A 25,204-nucleotide genomic window follows, 5' to 3' on the forward strand; every position below is an offset into this window, starting at 1 on the left:
ATGCAGGTATGTGAATTGTAAATAATGAAAATGCATGAGGGCAAAAATCCAAAATATTTCAAAGCACTCTCAGTAGACCATTTAAAACCCCATTATTCATAGGCTACTTGGCTAATGGCCAGGATAAAAATAGGCACATATGCAATGCTGCTAAACCAGCATGGATTAAAGGGTGGGTAGGCTATGCTTGGTTTTTATTCAAATTAAACTAAATGAGGGGAAACCAACCTTTATGTTTCTAAATACGAGATTCATTGGGACAAAAGGCACTTTTCTCTTTCCATGGGCACTGTATGTCATGGCTGGATAGGCTGCGCTTCTGCTCTCAAAATTCATGCCATTGTATCAACTGCGTTACTGTTAAGACCTGCTTTTTGTGGGTCTTAAAACATCCCATTAGCACTGCATGAAATTGTCACTTTTGCAAATGTAAAAAAAAAGATAGGGTCAATCTGCAGATGCTACATCCATTTTTGGATTTATAAATTAATCATATGAACCCATTCAATTCTGGAAGAATTTAACTCATAAATGCTTCATGAGCTTAGTTCAACTGTCATACCCCATCACTACCCAAAATGTAATTATTGTACTCCATTGTTTGTAAACAAAGTAAATGTAAACAAACACCATATAGCAAAGCATGGTTAAAACCATAATTTTGATACCATGGATGGTCAATCCTTGAATCCGTAGCTCTGTCTATGTATTTGAGAGCGGTTACATTTCTCCAGCCCCATTCCTCATCTTTTTACCGAAATGGGCGGGGAGTGAGCTTTGTTATTGTTTCAACTGCTGATTGCTGCTTCAAGGACACACCTCTAAAATGTCCACCCTTCCCATCTCAGGGAAAACGAGCTGATGTTTAACAGGTAAATTGCTTAACTTGGCGTTAGGGCTGGAAAATGCCAGGGCGCATTTTATTTTTTGGGATGACAAAATTGCAAGCTAATGTGTGTTTGACATTTGCGCCTCAATGCCAGCCGAATATAGAACCCATAGTGTAGTCAAGTTTGGTATTTGGTTACATATTCCTTGCACACAGAACACAATGACTACATCAAGCTTGTGACTCTGCAAATTTATTGGATGCATTTACAGGTTGTTTTTGTTGTGTTTGAGATTATTACTGCAATGCTCTACTTTCCCGGCTACCCGGATAAATCATTAAATAAACTTCAGTTAGTGCTAAACATGGCTGCTAGAATCTAGGCTACAACCCAAAAATTTGATCATATTACTACAGTGCTAGCCTCTACACTGGCTTCCTGTTAAGGCAAGGGCTGATTTCAAGGTTTTACTGTTAACAAGCATTACATGGGCTTGCGCCTACCTATCTTTCTGATTTGGTCCTGCCGTACATACCTACATGTAGCCACGGTCACAAGACGCAGGCCTCCTATTGTCCCTAGAATTTCTAAGCAAACAGCTGGAGGCAAGGCTTTCTCCTATAGACCTCCATTTTTATGGAATGGTCTGCCTACCCATGTGAGAGACGCAGACTCGGTCTCAACCTTTAAGTCTTTATTGAAGACTCATCTCTTCAGTAGGTCCTATGATTGAGTGTAGTCTGGCCCAGGAGTGTGAAGGTGAACGGAAAGGCACTGGAGCAACGAACTGCCCTTGCTGTCTCTGCCTGGCTTGTTCCCCTCTCTCCACTGGGATTCTCTGCCTCTAACCCTATTACAGGGGCTGAGTCACTGGTTTACTGGTGCTCTTCCATGCCATCCCTAGGAGGGGTGCGTCACTTGAGTGGGTTGAGTCACTAACGTGATCTTCCTGTCTGTGTTGATGCCCCCCAGGGGGTGTGCCGTGGTGGAGATCTTTGTGGGCTATACTCGGCCTTGTGGTTGGTGGTTGAAGATATCCCTCTAGTGGTGTGGGGGCTGTGCTTTGGCAAAGTGGGTGGGGTTATATCCTGCCTGTTTGGCCCTGTCCGGTGGTATCGTCGGATGGGACAAGTGTCTCCCAACCCCTCCTGTCTCAGCCTCCAGTATTTATGCTGCAGTAGTTAATGTGTCAGGGGGCTAGGGTCAGTCTGTTATCTGGAGTATTTCTCCTGTCTTATCCGGTGACCTGTGCGAATTTAAGTATGCTCGCTCTAATTCTTTCTTTCTTTCTCTCTCGGAGGACCTGAGCCCTAGGATCATGCCTCAGGACTACCTGGCCTGATTACTCCTTGCTGTCCCCAGTCCACCTGGCCGTGCTGCTGCTCCAGTGTCAACTGTTCTGCCTGCGGCTATGGAACCCTGACCTGTTCACCGGACGTGCTACCTGTCCCAGACCTGCTGTTTTCAACTCTCTAGAGACAGCAGGAGCGGTAGAGATACTCTGAATGATTGGCTATGAAAAGCCAAGTGACATTTACTCCTGAGGTGCTGACCTGTTGCAGTAAGAATAGACGTTTCTGAACACTTCTACATGAATGTGGATGCTACCATGATTATGGATAATCATGAATGAATTGTGAATGATGAGTAAGAAAGTTACAGAAGGACAAAGTCATACTCCGCCCCCAAAAATGCTAATCTGCCCCATTATTGGTGATGATGAGAGATTAGCATGCTTTGATGTAGCCTCTGTAACTTTCTCACTGCTCATTATTCATGATTCATTCATGATTTTTCTTAATCATGGCATTATCAGGTTTGATTTAGAAGTGTTCAGAAACATCTTATATACTCACTTTGATACTCATTCACCATTCAGTTCTTATTGGGAAAAACATTACCCAAAACAAACTGCACATGCATCCAATGAGTTTGTAGTCACAAGCTTGATGTTGTCATTGTGTGCTAGGATTATGGGACCAAATACTACACTTTTTACTACTACACCATAAGTGAAATTTGTCTACATACTTATGACATCTTCAAATGGGTGGACTAGATCTATAAAGTGCTTCCATTTTTAAATGGTAAGCAGAAATGCATGAAAATACACTAAAATAAAAGGTGACATTCTGTATTGTCTCCTCATATGAAGCATTTGATCTCAAATCCAAAATGCTGGAGTATAGAGACAAATTTAGCATCACAGCCTAAATACATGTGTATGTTGTTGATTTCAAATACTTTGTGTAGCATGGTGCTTTTTCATTAGCGATCTATTTTGTAAAGTGTATCAAGAAATTCAGCTTCTTAGCTGCTATTGGAACTACAGTGCCTTGCAAAAGTATTCATCCCCCTTGGCGTTTTTCCTATTTTGTTGCATTACAACCTGTAATTTAAATTGATTTTTATTTGGATTTCATGTAATGGACATACACAAAATAGTCCAAATTGGGGAAGTGAAATGCAAAAAATAACATGTTTTAAAAAAAAAAAAATGGAAAAGTGGTGCGTGCATATGTATTCACCCCCTTTGCTATGAAGCCCCTAAATAAGATCTGGTGCGACCAATTACCTTCAGAAGTCACATAATTAATTAAATAGATTGCACACAGGTGGACTTTATTTAATTAATTAAGTGTCACATGATCTCCGTACATATATACACCTGATCCGAACTGGCCCCAGAGTCTGCAACACCACTAAGCAAGGGGCACCACCAAGCAAGTGGCACCATGAAGACCAAGGAGCTCTCCAAACAGGTCAGGGACAAAGTTGTGGAGAAGTACAGATCAGGGTTGGGTTAGAAAAAATATCAGAAACTTTGAACATCCCATGGAGCAGCATTACATCCATTATTAAACAAACCTGTCAAGAGATGGCCGCCCACCAAAACTCACGGACCAGACAAGGAGGGCATTAATCAGAGAGGCAACAAAGAGACCAAAGATCACCCTAAAGGAGCTGCAAAGCTCCACAGCCGAGATTGGAGTATCTGTCCATAGGACCACTTTAAGCCATACACTCCACAGAGTTGGGTTTTACGGAAGAGTGGCCATAACAAAATAAGCAAACATGTTTGGTGTTCACCAAAAGGCATGTGGGAGACTCCCCAAACATATAGAAGGTACTCTGGTCAGGTGAGACTAAAATGTAGCTTTTTGGCCATCAAGGAAAACACTATGTCTGGCGCAAATCCAACACCATCCCTACAGTGAAGCATGGTGGTGGCAGCATGATGTGGGGATGTTTTTCATCGGCAGGGACTGGGAAACTGGTCAGAATTGAAGGAATGATGGATTGCGCTAAATACAGAAAAATTCTTGAGGGAAATCTGTCACACTCTTCCAGAGATTTGAGATTGGGACGGAGGTTCACCTTCCAGCAGGACAATGACCCGGTGCATACTGCTAAAGCAACACTCGAGTGGTTTAAGGGGAAACATTTAAATGTCTTGGAATGGCCTAGTCAAAGTCCAGACCTCAAATCCAATTGAGAATCTGTGGGGTATGACTTAAAGATTGCTGTACTTGCATTGCTTGCTGTTTGGGGTTTTAGGCTAGGTTTCTGTGCAGCACTTTGAGATATCAGCTGATGTAAGAAGGGCTATGTAAATAAATTTGATTTGATTTTGTACACCTGCGGAACCCATCCAACTTGAAGGAGCTGGAACAGTTTTGCCTTGAAGAATGGGCAAAAATCTCAGTGGCTAGATGTGCTTATAGAGACATACCCTAATACTTTCACAAGCCACTGTGTATAATGCCTCTGATCATTAATAAATCACAGGAGGACAGACATTATTTCAAGCAAAAATGTTACCAAGCTAGAAAAACTGGTTTGCCCAAGGGGTTTGTTCTAACTAGGCCAGACAGTTCAAACAAACTAACCCATGCTCTTACTAGATTAGTGAGTTCAGGCGCCTACAGGCACCAGGGCACAGAGTACATACGACTTAAAGGGAAACTCCACCCAAAAACTATCTTTTGGTATTTGTTTCATTAGTCCATTGTTGATATAGTCTTAAGTTTTCAAGGTATATGCAGTTCCTTCAGAAGGAATTTAAAATGGATTCAACTGAGATGTGTCACAGGCCTATACACAATAGCCAATAATGTCAAAGAGGTATTATGTCTTTAGAAACATTTTGAAATTACAAATGAAAAGCTGGAATGTCTTGAGTAAATAAGTATTCAAACTCTGTTATGGCAAGCCTGAATAACTTCAGGAGGAAAAATTTGCTTAACAAGTCACATAATAAGTTGCATGGACTCTTTGTGCAATAATAGCATTTAACATCATTTTTTAATGACTTCCGCATCTCTGTACCCCACACATACAATTATCTGTAATTTCCCTCAGTCGAGCAGTGAATTTCAAACACTGATTCAAACGCAAAGACCAGGGAGGTTTTCCAATGCCTTGCAAAGAAGGACATCTATTGGTAGATATCCCTTTGAGTATGGTGAAGTTATTAATTACACTTTGGATGGTTTATCAATACACCCAGTCACTACAAAGATACAAGCGTCCTTCCTAACTCAGTTGCCGGAGAAGAAGGAGGCCAATGGTGACTTTAAAACAGTTACAGAGTTTAATGGCTGTGATAGAAAAAAACTGAGGATGGATCAACAACATCAACAACATCTCCACAATACAAACCTAAATGGAGGGTGGTAGGTAGCCTAGTGGTTAAAAGCGTTGTACCAGTAACCGAAAGGTTTGAATCCTCAAACCGGGCAGGTGAAAATATGTTGTTGTGCCCTTGAGCAAGGCGCTTAACCCTAATTGCTCCTGTAAGTATCTCTGGATAAGCATGTCTGCTAAATTACTCAAATGTAAAACATTTAAATGACTGAGTAAAAAGAAAGAAGCCTGTACAGAATGAAAATATTCGTAAACATGCACCCTGTTTGCAATAAGCCATGAAAGTAAAACTGCAAAAATTGAACTTTATGCCCTGAATACAAAGTATTATGCTTGAAGCAAATCCAGCACAACGCATCACTGAGTACAACTTCATATTTTCAAGCATGTTGGTGGCTGCATCATGTTATGGGTACGCTTGTCATCGGCAAAACTAGGAGGTTTTGCGGGGGGGGCGGGGGGGGGGGGTATAAAAGAAACTGAATAGATAAGCACAGGCAAAATCCTAGAGGAAAACCTAGTTCAGTCTGCTTTCCAAAAGACACTGGAAGACAAATTCACCTTTTAGCAGGACAATAATCGAAAACACAAGGCCAAATATACACTGGAGTTTCTTACCAAGACAATATTGAATGTTCCTGAGTGGCCTAGTCACATTTTTGACTTAAATCGACTTGAAGATCTATGGTAAGACTTGAAAATATCTGTCTAGCAATGATCAACAACCAACTTGACAGAGCTTGAAGAATTTTTAAAAGAATAATGTGCAAATATTGCACAATCCAGGTGTTCAAAGCTCTTAATTTAAGAGACTCACGGCTGTAATCACTGCCAAAGGTGATTCTAACATTGACTTAGGGGTGTGAATAAATGAGATATCTGTATTTCATTTTCAATACAATTGCAAACATTTCTAAAAACATGTTTTCACTTTGTCATTATGGGGTATTGTGTGTAGATGGATGAGAAAAATAATCAATTTAATCCATTTTGAATTCAGACTAACACAACAAAATATGGAACAAGTCAAAGGGTATAAATACTTTCTGAAGGCACAGTAACATTAAACAATACAGAAATACAACCGGTAAGATGTAAATAGTCCTGGTGGATATTTGATTAATTGTTCAGCAGTCTTATGGCTGTAGAAGCTGTTAAGGAGCCTTTTGGACCTAGACTTGGCGCTCCGGTACCATTTGCCGTGCGGTAGCAGAGAAAACAGTCTATGACTTGGGTGACTGGAGTCTTTGACCATTTTTTGGGCCTTCCTCAGACATCGCCTAGTATATACAGTACCTTGCAAAAGTATTCACCCCTCTTGGATTTTTCCCTATTTTGCTGCCTTACAACAACCTGGAATTAAAATCGATTTGTGGGGGGTTTGTATCATTTGATTTACACAACATGCCTACCACTTTGAAGCTGCAAAATATTTTTTATTGTGAAACAAACAGGAAATAATACAAAACAACAAAACTTGAGCGTGCATAACTATTCACCCTCCCAAAGTCAATACTTTGTAGAGCCACCTTTTGCCGCAATTACAGCTGCAAGTCTCTTGGGATATGTCTCTATAAGTTTGGCACATCTAGCCACTGGGATTTTTGCCCATTCTTCAAGGCAAAACTGCTCTGTCTTTTTTTTGGCCACTCTTCTGTAAAGCCCAGTTCTGTGGAGTGTATGGCTTAAAGTGGTCCTATGGACAGATACTCCAATCTCCGCTGTGGAGCTTTGCAGCTCCTTCGGGGTTGTCTTTGGTCTCTTTGTTCCCTTTCTGATTAATGCCCTCCTTGTCTGGTCCGTGAGTTTTGGTGGCCGGCCCTCTCTTGGCAGGTTTGTTGTGGTGGCATATTCTATGGATTTAATGGTTTCTGATATTTCTTCTAACCCAACCCTGATCTGTACTACTCCACAACTTTGTCCCTGACCTGTTTGGAGATCTCCTTGGTCTTCATGGTGCCGCTTGCTTGGTGATGCCCTTTGCTTAGTGGTGTTGCAGGCTCTGGGGCCTTTCAGAACAGGTGTATATATACTGAGATCATGTGACAGATCATGTGACACTTAGATTGCACACAGGTGGACTTTATTTAATTAATTATGTGACTTCTGAAGGTAATTGGCTGCACCAGATCTTATTTAGGGGGTTCACAGCAAAGGGGGTGAAAACATATGCACGCACCACTTTTCTGTTTGTAATTTTTTAGAATTTTTTGAAACAAGTGATTTTTTGCATTTCACTTCACCAATTTGAACTATTTTGTGTATGTCCATTACATGAAATCCAAATAAAAATCTATTTAAATTACAGGTTGTAATGCAACAAAATAGGAAAAATGCCAAGGGGATGACTACTTTTGCAAGGCACTGTAGGTCCTGGATGACAGGAAGCTTGGCCCCAGTGATGTACTGGGCCATATGCACTATCCTCTGTTAGGCCTTGCGGTTGGATGCCGAGCAGTTCCCATACCAGGCGGTGATGCAACCGGTCAGGATGTTCTCGAGGGTGCAGCTGTATAACGTTTTGAGGATCTGGGGACGCATGCCAAATATTTTCAGTCTCTTGAGGGGGAAAAGGTGTTGTCGTTCCCTCTTCACAACTGTCTTGGTGTGTTTGGACCGTGATAGTTTGTTGGTGATGTGGACACCAAGGAACTTGAAACTCTCGACCCACTCCACTACAGCCAAGTCAATGTTAATGAGGGGTCTGTTCCAGGTGAAAGGTATGTTGTTGTTTTGATGGATATGATATTGCTGCAAATAAGCTGATCTTTTCACAGCCTGCTCCTGCAGCTTTGGGGTAGGCTGCATGACCTTCCACCACATGGTCAATCTGAGGTAGGAGAAAAAGAGAAAAAAAAGTATGGTTTTGTGGATCTGGTTTGAGCAACCCTAGTCATCAAGGTTTACTATGTCAAAAAAATGTCAGTGTATAATGAATATGTAGCTGATTACTTCAGGTCACAACTACAGGGTTTTCGTTCTCTCCTTCTAAAAAGGAGACTGGGACACCAGGTGTGTGGCTTCTCAGGCCAATCAGTGAAAGGAATTGATCAATTAACTACCAGGTATGGAGAAAAAAAAACAGCAGCTGTGCAGGGCCAAGGGCCTGTAGTTGAATAAGCCTGATCTAGCAGGACCCAGGCGGAGCAGAGCTGAACTGACCAGTCTTCCAGTAGCACTCTGTACTCCCTCGTTGAGCCACAGGTCAGGCACCATGGCGGACAGGTAGGGTCTCCACACCCCGGGGACAATCAGGGGCCCCTGACTGATCTGAAACACCCGGGGACAGAAGAACACATAGGGGAGCACTGAGCTATGTGCTTCAACACAGCTTGTACAGGCTCCCTAAACACAGTGTTTTGTTGATTTTAAATAAGCTCTTTTGGTTTGCATATATCTTGTGTTTTTAAGCCACAGATATACAGATTGACTGACATGTTTTTGGCTTGGCTAACTAGCTAGCTATCGGGCTAATATTTTTGTTTGAAAAATGCATCTGGACATACAGCAGTGCTGAGGCAGAGCGCTCATAGTGAGAAAGACTGACTATTATTTGTATTGCTTTTAAATCTAATGAATTTGTATTTTATTAACACTTCGTTCTAGCTAGCTATTTGTGTTGGTAGCTATCAAGTAAACACAATGATCACAACAATATAAAGCAAAGAGGCACTGAGTTTGAAGGTAGGCCTTGAAATACATCCACAGCTACACCTCCAATTGACTCAAATTATGTCAATTAGCCTAACAGAAGCTTCTGAAGCCATGACATAATTTTCTGGAATTTTCCAAGCTGTTTAAAGGCACAGTTAACTTAGTGTATGTAAACTTCTGACCCACTGGAATTGTGATACAGTGAATTATAAGTGAAATAATCTGTCTGTAAACAATTGTTGGAAAAATTACTTGTGTCATGCCAACTTGCCAAAACTATAGTTTGTTAACAAGAAATTTGTGGAGTGGTTGAAACACTTAGGTTGGAGTCATTAAAACGTGTTCATGTAAACTTCTGACTTCAACTGTACACATACATACATATACACATACATATCTTTTTATATACATTTCCTTTATTACCCTCCAACCCTACCACCCCTCCCCAATTGGAGCAAACTAGTGAACAACAACGCTTACGCCTGTATTTCCAGCTTATACATACTATATACATTTTATGGACACAGTCCAATAGTTTTATTTTGTTTGTTTTTAACTCTTGTCTTCCTCTACCCTCAACCTCTCCCATATATTTATGATGTCCATCCGGTTTGATTTCTATATCTTTCAAACTGTGCTTGTTAATGTTGTAAATGACCATTGTAGCTGGATTCTTTAAAATGGAATATCTACATAGACGTACAGAGGCCAATTATCAGCAACCATCACTTCTGTGTTCCAATGGCACGGTGTGTTAGCTAATCCAAGTTTATCATTTTAAATGGCTAATTGATCATTAGAAAACCCTTTTGCAATTATGTTAGCACAGCTGAAAACTGTTCTGATTTAAAGTAGAAATAAAACTGGCCTTCTTTAGACTAGTTGAGTATCTGGAGCATCAGAATTTGTGGGTTCGATTACAGGCTCTAAATGGCCAGAAACAAATACTTTCTTCTGAAACTCGACAGTCTATTCTTGTTCTGAGAAATGATGTCTATTCCGTGTGAGAAATTGCCAAGAAACTGAAGATCTCGTACAACGCTGTGTTACTACTTCCTTCACAGAACAGAGCAAACTGTGTCTAACCAGAATAGAAAGAGTGGGAGCCCCTGGTGCAAAGCTGAGCAAGAGGACAAGTACATTAGTGTCTAGTTTGAGAAACAGATGCCTCAAGTCCTCAACTGACAGCTTCATTAAATAATACCCGCAAAACACCAGTCTCAACGTCAACAGTGAAGAGGCGACTCCAGGATGCTGGCCTTCTAGGTAGAGTTTCAAAGAAAAAAACATATCTCAGACTGGCCAATAAAAATAAAATATTAAGATGGGCACAAGAACACAGACACTGGACAGAGGAACTCTGCCTAGAAGGCCAGCATCCCAGAGTCGCCTCTTCACTGTTGACGTTGAGATTGGTGTTTTGACGGTACTGTTGGCTAACACAATGTGCCATTGAACACAGGAGTGATGGTTGCTGATAATGGGCCTCTGCACGTCTACAGTATGTAGATATTCCATAATTAAAAATGTCCAGCTACAATAGTAATTTACAACATTAAAACTTCTTATGGCTGCGATTCCGTTAACGGGATCGATATGACAACAGCCAGAGAAAGTGCAGGATGCCAAATTCAAACAACAGAAATCTCATAATTAAAATTCCTCAAACATACAAGTATCTTATACCATTTTAAAGGTGATCTTGTTAATCCCACCACAGTGTCCGATTTCAAAAAGGCTTTACAGCGAAAGCACTACAAACGATTATGTTAGGTCACCGCCAAATCACAGAAAAACACAGCCATTTTTCCAGCCAAAGACAGGAGTCACAAAAAGCAGAAATAGAGATAAAATGAATCACTAACCTTCGATGATCTTCATCAGATGACACTCATAGGACTTCATGTTACACAATACATGTATGTTTTGTTCGGTAAAGTTCATATTTATATAAAAAAATCTCAGTATACATTGGCGCGTTATGTTCAGTAGTTCCAAAAACATCCGGTGATTTTGCAGAGAGCCACATCAATTTCCAGAAATACTCAAAATAAACGTTGATCAAAGATACAAGTGTTATACATGGAATTTTAGATCCACTTCTCCTTAATGCAACCGCTGTGTCAGATTTCGAAAAAGCAAACCATGCAATAATCTGAGGTCGGCGCTCAGAGCCCAATCAAGACAAAAAGATATCCGCCATATTGTGCAGTCAACAGAAATCAGAAATAACATTATAAACATTCACTTACCTTTGATGATCTTCATCAGAATGCACTCCCAGGAATCCAAGTTCCACAATAAATGTTTGTTTGTTCGATAATGTCCATCATTTATGTCCAAATAGCTACTTTTGTTAGCGCATTTTGTAAAAAAAAATCCAAAGTCACGAAGCGCGTTCACTAGGAGCAGACAAAATGTCAAAAAGTTCCGTTACAGTCCGTAGAAACATGTCAAACGATGTATAGAATCCACCTTTAGGATGTTTTTAACATAAATCTTCAATAATGTTCCAACCGGAGAATTCCTTTGTCTTCAGAAAAGCAAATGGAAGAGCACGCTCTCACATGAACGAGCGTCACGAGCTCAAAGCATTCTGCCAGACCTCTGACTCATTCCCCTCTCATTTGGCCCCCCTTCACAGTAGAAGCATCAGACAAGGTTCTAAAGACTTGACATCTAGTGGAAGCATTAGGAAGTGCAACATGACAAATATCCCACTGTATCTTCAATAGGGGCTGAGTTGAAAATCGACCAACCTCAGATTTCCCACTTCCTGGTTGGATTTTTTTCTCTGGTTTTTGCCTGCCATATGAGTTCTGTTATACTCACAGACATCATTCAAACAGTTTTAGAAACGTCAGAGTGTTTTCTATCCAAATATACCAATAATATGCATATATTAGCAACTGGGACTGAGGAGCAGGCAGTTTACTCTGGGCACCTTATTCATCCAAGTTACTCAATACTGCCCCCAGCCATAAGAAGTTAATTAATGTCTACACTGTATTTCTGATCAATTTTATGTTATTTTAATGGACAAAATAATGTGCATTTCTTACTAAAAGTGACCCCAAACTTTTGAACAGTAGTGTATATTTCTGAAGACTTTTACTTCACTACACTTAAGTATCAAAATTAAATGTAATTGCAAAATATACTTAAGTATATTTTAAAAAACAAATACTTTTAGACTTTTACTCAAGTAGTATTTTACTTGAGTCATTTTCTATGAAGGTATCTTTTACTTTTACTCAAGCATGACAATTGGGTACTTTTTCCACCACTGGTTATCTTGTTATTATTTTGTTATTAGTCCCAACCTTTAGCTCCACTCAACCCCTCCCATCTATCTCTTAACACCATCCATATTGGATTTCTATTTGCCATATATTTTTAACTGTGCTGTGATGTTTCACAAAAGTTCTGAACCTTTCTATTCTCATGTTTTCTACAGATCGTAAATTGAAAATAAACATTTTTGCTAAAAGTATTATTATATTATTGATCGATTCACTATGACTTTTCAGATCACCCAGTAATGCTATCTTCAGGGTTAGCTCCAGGTAAATATTGCAATTCTTCAGCCATTCCTGTACCTGTGACCAAAAACAAGCTACATATTCAGTACCAAAACAAATAATGTAATGACTCTGCCTCTTCGCAGTGAAATATGCAGAGCTGGGAAGATTGTATCCCCCATATAAATAACACTCTGTTGGTTGCAAGAATTCTGTTTAATAGTTTAAATTGAAAAATTATACGCTTTGAATCCGGTGTCGTTTTGCTTATCAGTTCATAAACCATGTGCCATGGAATTGCTACGTCAAATCTCTTCCCAACTATTTTGCAATCTATATGGCACGGCTGTCAATTTTTTGGTCCTTAAATAAAACTGGTATACTTTTTTATTTATAACAAAAAATTGACAGCGGTGCCATATAGATAGGCCCATTTAATTGTCTAGCTTGCTGTTCCTAATAAAATTGAATATTTTTTTCTCATATAATAAATAAAAAAAATCACTAGTTGTAGGCAAGACCATAAACAAATAGCTGAACTGTGATATGACTAAAGAGTTAAATCAGGGTGATTTATTTTACATAAATAGAAGGTATTTACCTTTCCATGGTAGCAAGATCTTATTTATTTTTGCTAACTTTCTATTAAAATGTATTGGAGTAAGATCATTTATTTATTTTGGGATATGTATACCGAGTATGTCCACATCCCCGTGAGACCATTTTATTGGTAAACTACATGGTAAAGTAAAAGTTTTTTTTTTTTTTTTTTGTGATCCAATACGTAATATAGTACTCTTATCATAATTTGGTTGTAATCCAGAGAGGTGACGAATTATCTAGATGATCTGAGGTTGTGGAGGGATCCAAGTTGCGGATTTAAAAGAAAACATGAATCATCAGCGTACAATGACACCTTTGTTTTTAAACCCTGGATTTCTAATCCCTTGATATTATTGTTGGGTCTGATTTTAATAGCTAACATTTCGATGGCCATAATAATTAGATATTCTGATAGTGGACAACCTCGTTTTACTCCTCTTGACAGTTTAAAACTTTGAGAAGTAGCCAGTATTTACTATTTTAATCATAGGTTTACTATACATGATTTTAACCCATTTTATGAGAATCTTCTAAATTGAAATGTTCCAGGTATTTATATATAAACTTCAGTCGTGCTTTATCAAAAACCTTTTCAAAGTCTGAATGTATGAATAGCAGGCCAGGTTTCCCAGATTTTTCATCACTTGGCCTGTATTGGTTGACCTGTCATGATATATTGCTTGTTTGTTTTATGCTCTTGAAGCACTTTGAGATTCCATGAAAAGCGCTATAAAAATGTTCTGTAAAAAATGTTCTGGAAGTTGCTTTGTATAAAATTTGCTAAGTGCCACATATTATGTTGTAGTAAAACAGCAGCTGTTCTAACAAACTCACTGCCATGTGACTGGAAGATGTTCCACAGATGATGGCCATGTGCAATGTGATTAGCTGGTCCTCACAGGGTAGGCAAAAACCCCTCATGTCTGCACCAATTACACCTGGAACCACAAAACACCCCTTGGTTTCATTATTTACACTGTTAACTTAAGGATCGGTGTCCCGCTAGTGGTACAACTTCCAGTGAAACTGCAGGGTGCGCAATTCAAATAAATAATCATAAATATTATGGATTTTAAACATTTAGGTAAATATAAGTGTCTTATATCGGCTGAAAGCTTAAATTCTTGTTAATCTAACTGCACTGTCCGATTTACAGTAGCTATTACAGCGAAAACATGCCATGCGATTGTTTGAGGACGGCGCCACACAAATATTTTTCCACTGGCACAGGTTTCATGTATTCACATAACGATTAAATATTCACTTACTTTTTGAAAATCTTCCACTGATTTGTCATCCAAAGGTTCCCAGCTATAACATGTAGTGTCATTTTGTTACATAAAATCCTTCTTTATATCCCAAAAACTCAGTTTAGTTGGCGCCCTCGATTTGAGTAATCCACTCGTTCAACTTGCAGAGAAAGGGATCCAAAAATCTACCCCTAAACTTTGTTTCAACAAGTCAAAATACGTTACTATTTACTCCTCAGATAAACTATAATATTTATTTCTGAAAGAAGTTTGTTCAATAGGAAACCGATTTTAGCCGGTGCGTAATGTCTTCATGGCGCTCGCAAACACGAATTTCCAAGACTGTGTCCTTCTACTAAAACTGTTATTTCTTATTAGTTTTTGAAGTTACAAGCCTGAAACCTTGAACATAGACTGACACCCTGTGGAGGCCATAGGATTGCATCCAGTGAGCTAATTTTAAATATGACCTTTCTCTTGCATTTCTAAGAGGATGGTCTCTCAAAAAAAAATCTGGTTGGTTTTTCTTTGGATGTTCTCCTACCATATCTACTGTATTATATTCTCCTACATTATTTTAACATTTCTACAAACTTCAAAGTGTTTTATTTCCAATTCCAATTATTTCCAATTTCCAGTTTGCTTTGGGTACGTCATTCAGGCAGGAAGTGGAGAAAAAAGGGGTCTAGCCCTAAGAAGTTTTTAAAGGTTAAACGTCGTGGACCAAGAACATTTGTACATTTACATTTCCGCCAAGTAAGTTGTGAAAAAATAAGCATTTCTCATTCTTCGGTCTACTTGACATTTCCACTTCTACATTTTGAAAGTTCACTAGGAAAACAGAAAACACATGATGTAAAAAAACTTAGTTGTTCCTGCCATAACCTGCCCATTGAAGCTGTGCACAAGGCTTCTGCTTCTTTTTTTAACACCAAGAACACATTTATTTGACAAGGCTGTCACATTTGTTTGACAGCACACCTAACCCAAAACATCTTCCCGCGGCCATGAAAGGAGGAAACAGAGGTGGAGGAGCAGAGTGCACATCACTCTGATATTTAAACAGTCAGAACCGCACCGAGTGCTTCAACCTTTCACCTTCGACCCAATGTGTTATCGGCTGAGGTCATGGCAGGAGACAGAAGCCGAAGTTCGTGAGCAGTTTAACTGCCTAAACAGAGCCAGATGGCCAAGGTCTGGTTAGGTGACTGGACCAGGTGATGATAAACTCCTGCAGTAGCTTCTACAGAACTGCTCACAGAAACATGTGCAGTTAACATCTAGATCTCTATTCTAAGCTCATCTATAGATTAACGGCAATATGAAGCACCAGTGGTATACTATTTGCCATATATTTTTCAACTGTGCTGTGATGTTTCACAAAAGTTCTGAACCTGTCTATTCTCATAGTTTCTACAGATTGTAAATTAAATAAACATTTTTCCTAAGAGTATTATTATATTATTGATCGATTGACTATGACCGATTGACTATGGAAAAAATTGCCCGAAACGCCAAATTACGCAAATAACTGGTTCCCGTGCTTTTAAAATAACAATTCTGTTCCGTAACAGAATAGATCTATTTTGTTTTCAGTTCGGGTTCTGTTACTCAAATAATTTAGTTATTTTCTGGTTTTCGGTTCTGTTCCCTGAACCGGTTCCAATCCTTGGTCACAGACCACAGTTGGGTCACCTGTTACTGTCCTCCCTTCCACTGGCATACTGTTATGTTCAGCTCATAACTGTTTTCTTTCTCTTTCTGTTGTCTGGAGGTCAAATCAAGAGTGTTAAAACAGTCTGAGTCTTGACAATCCCTTCCTCCCTATTTTCCTGTCTCTCTCTCTCTGCCTTTTTCTTTCACTCTCCAGTTAATGTCACCTCTCCCAGCTCTTAAAGATACCTACTCATGCAACCCCTCTCTTTCTATTTACTGTAACCAACATCCTCAACCACTTAGCACCAACCGACACCGGACGTCCATGGACGTTGAAAAGTAGTTACAATTTGGTCCGTTCACCCTGGCCTTTGATGTTAACGTCCACCTATGAACCGGACAAAATCTGAACCTACCATAGACGTTTGGATAGCAAAGTACAGTGAGTAGAGCACAGTGGAGTACAGTCCAATACAATACTGTAAAGAAAAGTACAGTGTAGTAGAGTATATTGTACCGTACAGAACTATATTCTACAGTAGTGTACTCTACTGCACTGTACTGAATTCTACTATGCTCTATTGTACTGCACTGTACTCTACTGTGCTGAACTGTGATGTCCAAACTTGTGAAACATATCCATAATTATGCATTTCTTTGTAGTACAGCTCAGGGACCCATGATGTCATTTTGTTACCGTAATTTCGTTACCGGGTGTAAATCCACTTCACTTACTGTAGCTCAATAACACAAAAAATTATAATAATCAAAACTCAAGGTGTCATGTCATCGCTAACCCCTCATTCTTAATGCAGACATATTTTATTCTTAATTTGGAGTAGATATTTGACAGTTTTGAGAAAATGTGGTCGCATGAAAAACGGAGAGATATTTTACCGTAATTCTGCTACCTAAGTTTGCATCTCCACAGTTCTTCCACTAAATTAGTTTTTGTACATTTTTCGAAAACCATTTTTTGTTAAACTTTGAAATCAACGATTTTTGTTTGGCACTTTGATTCAGTGAAAAAACTGAATCAAAGTGTAATTCCGTTACGGTGGAATTGCCCTGCACACACTGTCTGGTCAAAATACACACACGCACGCACGCACGCACGCACACACCCACACCATAATTTAGACACACATACAGAGTACACCCTCCCCAATAATAAACCAAACCCACTGCCAGAATCCATCCTACCCCTCTCTCCTCCTGTTCTATAGCTCACCTGGCCCGAGAACCTGTGTCCTTCCAGGACAGGAAGTCAAGAAGGTCCAGAAAGTGGGCGGCGTCCCACCAGCAGGTCTCTCTCATGTTCTGACCAAAGAATTAAGGGTAGGGAGGAAATTACATTAAAACGTCAGGGCAATAAACAAACATCACTTAGGAAAACTAGCCAATCACCAGAGTCCACCAATAAAACTGTCTGTTGACTTATAATGGGTGACCTCTAACCTCTGACTGCTTTCAGCCAGAGCAGCTTGGGAGGCTGCATCTCTGATGATATCACCCCTCCAACCCTACCCAGGACCCTGTGGCCGGTGCTGGTGATGCGTCCATCCACATCACCACATTCCAGTCAGCCTCACCTACACACAGGGCAACAGAGGAGGAGGAGACATTTTGACCAAGACTTTCAAGTTGAAACATTGCACTCAATAAAACTGCATGAGGATTCAACAGTGTTAGTGCGGGTATCCATCTACTTTTCACCACTCTCTCACTCACCATCCTGGTTGATGGCTACAGGGTAGAAATTCTGGTTCAGGACCACAATAGAACAGGTGGCATCAAAACCCACCCCTCAGACCTGGCTCCTCTGCACTCCCTGGGTCACCCTCTGTCACATGAATATGGTGTTTCGAAACATGTTGTTATGACACAAGGCGAGACCCAGATGCAGATGGTTGGAGTCTTACAATATTTATTAATCCAATAGGGGAAGGCAAGAGAATGGTCGTGGACAGGCAAAACTGTCAAAACCAGTTCAGAGTCCAAAAGGTACCGAAGGGCAGGCAGAATCAAGGTCAGGGCAGGCAGGATGATCAGGCAGGCGGGAAAGTAGTCCAGAGTCAGGCAGGGGTCAAAACCGGGAGGACTGGCAAAAAGAGAATAGCAAAAGGAATACTGGAAAAACACGCTGGTTGACTTGACTAACAAACAAGATGAACTGGCACAGAGAGACAGGAAACACAGGGATAAATACACTGGGGCAAATAGACAATGGGTGGAGACAATGACAGGAATAGGTCAAACAGATCAGGGCGTGGCAGTTGTTTATGCTTTGGTTTTGTATTGCTGCTGAATATAAGGACAACATTTTGCAAAACGGCAATAAGTATCCATAAAGGCCTTGGAGTTAAGCGGCATACTAATCTACGCCAATAATGACAGAAATTCCTAGAGAATGCATCCCTTTGCAGAGCACTTAAGTCATACCTACACAATCTCAAATAGCCTGAACACTAGTCTGATTAACCATACCTACCAGGGAAACATCTAAAGTACAAACCGCACAGACAACCAGTAGAGAAAGTTCAAATGTAATTATATTGTACGGTATACATTTCACCGATTTTGCACACAAATATCTCAGGCTGTATACCAATGAATTTTGTATTACTCTGATTAATCAGACTATCCTAACACCTACCCTAACTGTGCTACAGCACTTAGACCAGATGTCAGTGGATGACTGGACATAATGGTCTGAGTGAGGCTCCCAGATGATGACAGGCTCCTCTGCAGTAGTCTTCATCTATCCCTCCCTGGTGACCAGAGCAGCCCTCACTCTGGCTGTCCCCACGCCCACACCCACATAGTGCCACTCTACTGGACCTGACTCAACTATGAACAACACCTGCAGGAGAGAGAGAAATCATTAACCAAGGTTACTAGGGTAAGTCGGGATCTGTTTTTTATAGGTTATGGTCCCAAACATTTAATTAAAAAATATAAACATATGTAGAGACTCATTGATAGAGTGTAAAAATACCAAAACTATTGCACTATGGTGAGTGATCAAATTTTTTTGTGTGGAGTTTCAACCATAATTTCGGTCTCCGTTCAGTCTGCTGCATTTTACAATTTATTGTGCAGAACATGACTCTCTAAACATTTGATTTAAACAGGGACAACACGACGGGAAACTTTAACTTTTTTGAAACATTACTTTACGTCGAAGTTCACAATTTATGTTGATAACTTCCACGACAACGTTCTGATTTCCAACTTAACACATTAGTGGCCAAAAAGGGTACGTCGTTGTGGTCTTGCATACCAAGGCATGTGTGTATTCATTCAGACGATTCTGTTGCGAACGTTTCTTAACTTCTTATGGCTGCAATCCCGTTAACAGAATGATATGACAACAGCCAGTGAAAGTGCAGGGCGCCAAATTCAAACAACAGAAATCTAATAATTAAAATTCCTCAAACATACATGTATCTTATACCATTTTAAAGGTAATCTTGTTGTTAATCCCACAAGTGTCCGATTTCAAATAGGCTTTACAGCGAAAGCACCACAAATGATTATGTTAGGTCACCGCAAAATCACAGAAAAACACAGTCATTTTTCCAGCCAAAGACAGGAGTCACAAAAAGCACAAATGGAGATAAAATGAATCACTAACCTTTGATGATCTTCATCAGATGACACTCATAGGACTTCATGTTACACAATACATATATGTTTTGTTCGATAAAGCTCATATTTATATCCAAAAACCTCAGTTTACGTTTGCGCCATGTTCAGAAATGCCTCCAAAATATCCGGAGAAATTGCAGAGCCATGTCAAATAACATAAATACTCATCATAAACTTTGATGAAAGATACATGTTTTACATAGAATTAAAGATACACTTGTTCTTAATGCAACCGCTGTGTCAGATTTCAAAAAAGCAAAAGCAAAAGCACAATATTCAATAATCTGAGAACAGCGTTCAGCCACAAAAGGAAGCCATACAGTTACCCGCCAAATTGTGCAGTCAACAAAACTCATAAAAAGCATTATTAATCTTCACATACCTTTGTTGATCTTCGTCGGAATGCACTCCCAGGACTCCCACTTCCACAAGAAATGTTTGTTTTGTTCAGTAATGTCCATCATTTATGTCCAAATAGCTATTTTTGTTAGCGTGTTTGGTAAACAAATCCAAAGTCAGGAAGCGCGTTCACTAAAAGCAGACGAAATGTCAAAAAGTTCCGTAACAGTCAGTAGAAACATGTCAAACGATGTATTGAATCAATCTTTAGAATGTTTTTAACATAAATCTTCAATAAAGTTCCACCCGGAGAATTACATTGACTTCAGATGTGCGATGGAACAGAACTCCCTCTCATGTGAACGCGCATGGTCAGAGCATGGCCAGGTCATGGTAGACCTGACTATTTCCTGTCTCCTTCGGCCCCACTTCACAGTAGAGGCATCAGACAACGTTCTACAGACTGTTGACATCTAGTGGAAGCCGTAGGAAGTGCAAACTCATCCATATCCCACTGTGTGTTCAATAGGGGCTGTGTTGAAAATCGACCAACCTCAGAATTCCCACTTCCTGTTTGGATTTTTTCTCAGGTTTTTGCCTGCCATATGAGTTATGTTATACTCACAGACATCATTCAAACAGTTTTAGAAACTTCAGAGTGTTTTCTATCAAATACGAATAATAAAATGCATATATTAGCAACTGGGACTGAGGAGCAGGCAGTTTACTATGGGCACCTCTGTGCACCTTTCATCCAAGCTACTCAATACTGCCCCTGCAGCCATAAGAAGTAAAACAGAAATAAAAGAAACAAAACGGGGAGGGACTTAACTAAATTTGTCCAATAGAAAATCTTGTTTTAATTACACCCCAGTCCAGAGAGGTATCTCTTTGGTTTGGTCAGCTTCGTAAACAGTGAGTCTGCGACACTGGCAGCTCATTATCCTACACACACAAATCTGAAATTACATTAGCCCACTAAATGTGCCGAATTTAAAGACTTTAGGTCAAATGCCCCGTTTTGAAATTCAGTACATAGCTCCCTCTCCTCACAAGGAACAAATTTGCCTCAGGGACCCATAAGGTCTGCCATGATGGATTTTTTTGAATTTTGTTAAAATGCTACTCTTCTGGCACCAAATGACTGATCTGGACAAAACTTGACGTGTCATCTATGAACAAAAGTCTCTCAACACAATATTTTCCAGACTAGTACCTAAAATAACATGGTCGCTGTTGACCATTAAACACTCACGTGGCCGTGGTCTGGCTCATAAATGCATATAAATCCGTCAAGGATATTCGTATTGTAACACAATTTGGTACACATGTTGCAAACACTGTTAAGACTCAATATGTCTTAATCTGTTTGACTCAGAGTGCTGAAATTTGGCTTACATGCTCAGGGATACGAGTCTAGCTAACCCACACGATATCTCAGACACCGCTGGCCTGATTTTGACAAAACATGGGTGAATGAAGCATCTTGCCATAGAGAATTCTCATTTACAACAGTACACTGATTGCCCCAAGGGGGGCATTGCATAATTCGTAGGGGATGACATGTTTACTGTTGCCTTATTTTAAAGTGAGGATGTCAGGAAACGAATCTATATGTATAAAAAATGCTCTGCCAAGATTATACCTTCAAATAGTATTGGCCTCAATTGAAAAAAGGCATACACTTCTTAGAAATAGGTGATAATAACATAGATAAGTCAGGGTCATTAGAGTCTAACAGATAAAAAAAACAAAAACAACATTCAGTCAGAATTGAAAGACAATCCTATTGACCCTGCCAATACTACAAGGGCGAATACAGTATCTTACTATTGTGTTATTTTCTTAAAGTATAAACACTTAAAGCCAAGGGGAAACAGAGAAGCAGTGTACAGTTAGCAGGCTGTGTTTGGGTCATACATAAATAGAGGGGAGAGAGAATAGAGGAAGGAGAGGATGGAGGAAAACATAGCAGCAGGACAGGAAGAAACAGATGGTCGTTAACAAACACTGTAGACATGTTTAACATACACACGAGTGAGTGAGTGGGTAATCTAACTTTCCTCTATTTATGAACAACAAATGCAAACGGCATTCTCCACATTTTGGATAGAGCAGAGCACAGACAGGAAGAGTGTGTTTTCATGGGCTTAGGATCCATCACTTTCCAACAAAGAACAGCTTATGGCAGCTGGGTCTGGGTCTAAACTCTTGATTACGCCTCATTTCCAGATGCATCAAACTATTTGCGTTCCGGCGGAAGTCATTCATTGTCAATGAAGCAGTCCGCAACGCTACGTTGGGGTGCCGCAATAGGCTGTGGTGCATTCTGTGTACTGCATGCATTCAATATTTTCAACTCGTGGGTTGCTTTACCGTGCGGTGGTACAAACGGAAGTACAGTCACAGACTCTAACAAGCTAACTTTTAGCTACTGTAGTAGAAAAGCGAAGCACATGTGCGTCAAGTACGGAAAATGTGGACTAGACATCCAGCAAAACAAAGCGCATATGCATCTGGTGGACATCGGGCAATAGACCTCCATGCAGTGGAAGCAGCTGGCTGAGCCAGGGGGAAGAAGATGGTGTTATCTAGAGGTTACCCATCAGGCCACTGAACAGGAAGCAGGTACAGAGGAACAGGAAGTATGGCCAGGTCAGCTGAAGGCTGATGGGAAAATTCCCAGTTACAGTAATAAACACAGCAGCGTGCTGGGGGATATGTGTAGACCTATTTTATCTTCAGCAAAGAGACCGCTGGGAGACCAGTCTCAAGTCTTACTAGCTCCATACAGAGAATGCAGGTGAGTGTTTTTCTTTTTTGGCTTATGTGTGTTTGATCTGTCCCTGTGACTGTGTGCATGACTGTGGTATTGGAACGTTGTTGTTGAACCCATTATAGTATCATTATCGTGACAGGAGGAATAGACTTTCCAAAATATTCCAATCTGGAATTCCAACTAAAGGTGTCAATATCTCCAAATGGTGGTTGTTGTTCCGCTGTCAAGGCAACCTGAAGACAAGCGTGTCATCTCAGGGTTGATCTCACAGCAAGGACAGAGCACAGAGACAATAACAGTGCTATCAGTCCATGAGTTTGCTTGAGACTGAGGAGCAACACTGAGGCCCATAGAGCTCTACTGGAACTGTAAGGAGTTTCTCCACACATTGCATATTACAGACAGATCATAAGACATATTTCCATCTATTCAGGGAAATAATGAATAGTAGTACCTATGTAATTACAGTGTAGAAACACATTGTTGCTACATACAGGTAACTACCAAAATAATGGAAGCACTTGAGGGATACAAAGTATATTGAAAACAGGTTCTTCCACACAGGTGTGGTTCCTGAGTTAAATAAACAATGAACATCCCATCATGCTTAGGGTCATGTATAAAACTGCTGGGCAGGCCATTATTTTGGCTATTTCTTTGAGGATGAAAATGGTCACTGAATGGTTTGATGAGCATGAAAACGATGTAAACCACATGCCATGGCCATCTCAGTCACCAGAGCTCAACCCAATTGAACACCATCAACAAAACACAAAATTATGGTATTTCTTGTGGAAGAATAGTGTTGCAACCCTCCGATAGAGTTCCAGACACTTGTAGAATCTATGTCAAAGTGCATGGAAGCTGTTCTGTCTCGTGGTGGCCCAACGCCAAATTAAGACACCTTATGTTGGTGTTTCCTTTATTTTGGCAGATGCCTACTTGTTATACCTGTACTTGAAGCACCCCTTAAAATGTGAGGCACAATGTTCTATTTGATATTCATTTGAACATTTTCCTTCCCCTATATAACCAATGCAGAAAGTATCACTTGAAAAGCAAAACAAAAAACAGGGGGAGCCACCCCCTTCCCTCGGCCCCCTCTCTCTCTCCCTCTCTCACACACACCAGAAGTAGTCACCTCCAAAACGATTGACACCCTTGATAAAGATGAGCAAAAAAGACTATCAAATAAATAATTAAAATACTGAGCTATATCGTATGCTCAACATATCGAGAAAATTATATTATTTTATAATAGCACAATTGCTCGTAGAAAGATATTTTGTTTAACAAGTAGCCTAATACTTATTGTCACCCTGGCTTTCAATACTCCAGCACGCTCCCCTTGGGAGGATAATGACAGAGCCTTTTTCTCAAATGTTTTATGAGATTGGAGAACACATTGGGAGGAATCATAGGACTTTCCTCCATACAGAATTTTTCCAGATCCTTGATATCTTCGACTGCCCTCTTCAATTCAAACCACTGGTTTTCAATGGGTTCAAGTCCGGAGACTGATAAAATGGTGATTTTATAGTCAACTAACCATTTCTTATGGATTTGGATGTGTGCTTGAGGTTATTGTCCTGCTGGAAGATCCACTTGTGGCCAAGTTGCAGAGGCAACCAGGTTTTTGGCTAAAATGTCCTGGTACATGATGCCATTGATTTAACGAGGTTCCCAGTATCAGTGGAAGCAAAATAGCCCCATAACATCTATCACTCCAGTGTTCATTTGCTAAATTGTAATTACTTCGCTACTATGGCCTATTTATTGTCTTACCTCCTTACACCATTTGCACACACTGTATATAGACTTTTTCTATTGTGTTATTGACTTTACGTTTGTTTATTCCAGGTGTAACTCTGTGTTGTTTGAGTCACACTGCTTTGCTTTATCTTGGCCAGGTCGCAGTTGTAAATGAGAACTTGTTCTCAACTGGCCTACCTGGTTAAATAAAGGTGTGAAAAAAAAATACACCACATATTTTACAGTAGGTATGAGGTACTTTTCTGCATATGCCTCCATTATTTTAAGCCAAACCCATCACTGGTGTGTGTGACCAAAGAGCTCTATTTTCATGTCATCTGACCATAGCACTGGGTCTAAGATCCCTCACAATGTGTTCTCCAATCTCATAAACATTTTAGAAAAAGGATGTGCCATTATCCTCACAAAGGTGCTGGAGTATTGAAAACAGGGCTGCCAATAATTATCTTTTTGTGATTTTTGTGATTTTTTTGTGAATCTTTTTTTAATCTTTTGCGATTT

At 40.0% G+C, this 25,204-nt stretch overlaps 2 protein-coding genes across 2 annotated transcripts in view; one reads left to right on the forward strand and one right to left on the reverse strand.

Moving 5' to 3' along the window:
- Positions 1–5,762: 5,762 nt before the first annotated feature.
- LOC129824492 (FGGY carbohydrate kinase domain-containing protein-like) lies at positions 5,763–17,743 on the reverse strand (the record flags this gene model as incomplete). Its single annotated transcript, XM_055884194.1, has 6 exons — positions 5,763–8,307; positions 8,640–8,747; positions 14,090–14,238; positions 16,897–16,901; positions 17,393–17,481; positions 17,627–17,743. Coding segments are annotated over 6 exons (606 nt in total), but the record flags the coding sequence as incomplete, so codon positions are not given.
- A 4,201-nt stretch (positions 17,744–21,944) lies between these two features.
- The window catches only part of LOC129824208 (angiopoietin-related protein 1-like), a 54,248-nt gene continuing 50,988 nt past the window's right edge, over positions 21,945–25,204 (forward strand). The window contains exon 1 of the mRNA XM_055883678.1: positions 21,945–22,954. The gene's annotated coding sequence lies outside the window, so the exon portion shown is untranslated. The remainder of the gene's footprint in view (positions 22,955–25,204) is intronic.

Source organism: Salvelinus fontinalis, chromosome 26, assembly GCF_029448725.1.
Source record: "Salvelinus fontinalis isolate EN_2023a chromosome 26, ASM2944872v1, whole genome shotgun sequence".
In the NCBI taxonomy this organism is placed as follows: Eukaryota; Metazoa; Chordata; class Actinopteri; order Salmoniformes; family Salmonidae; genus Salvelinus; species Salvelinus fontinalis.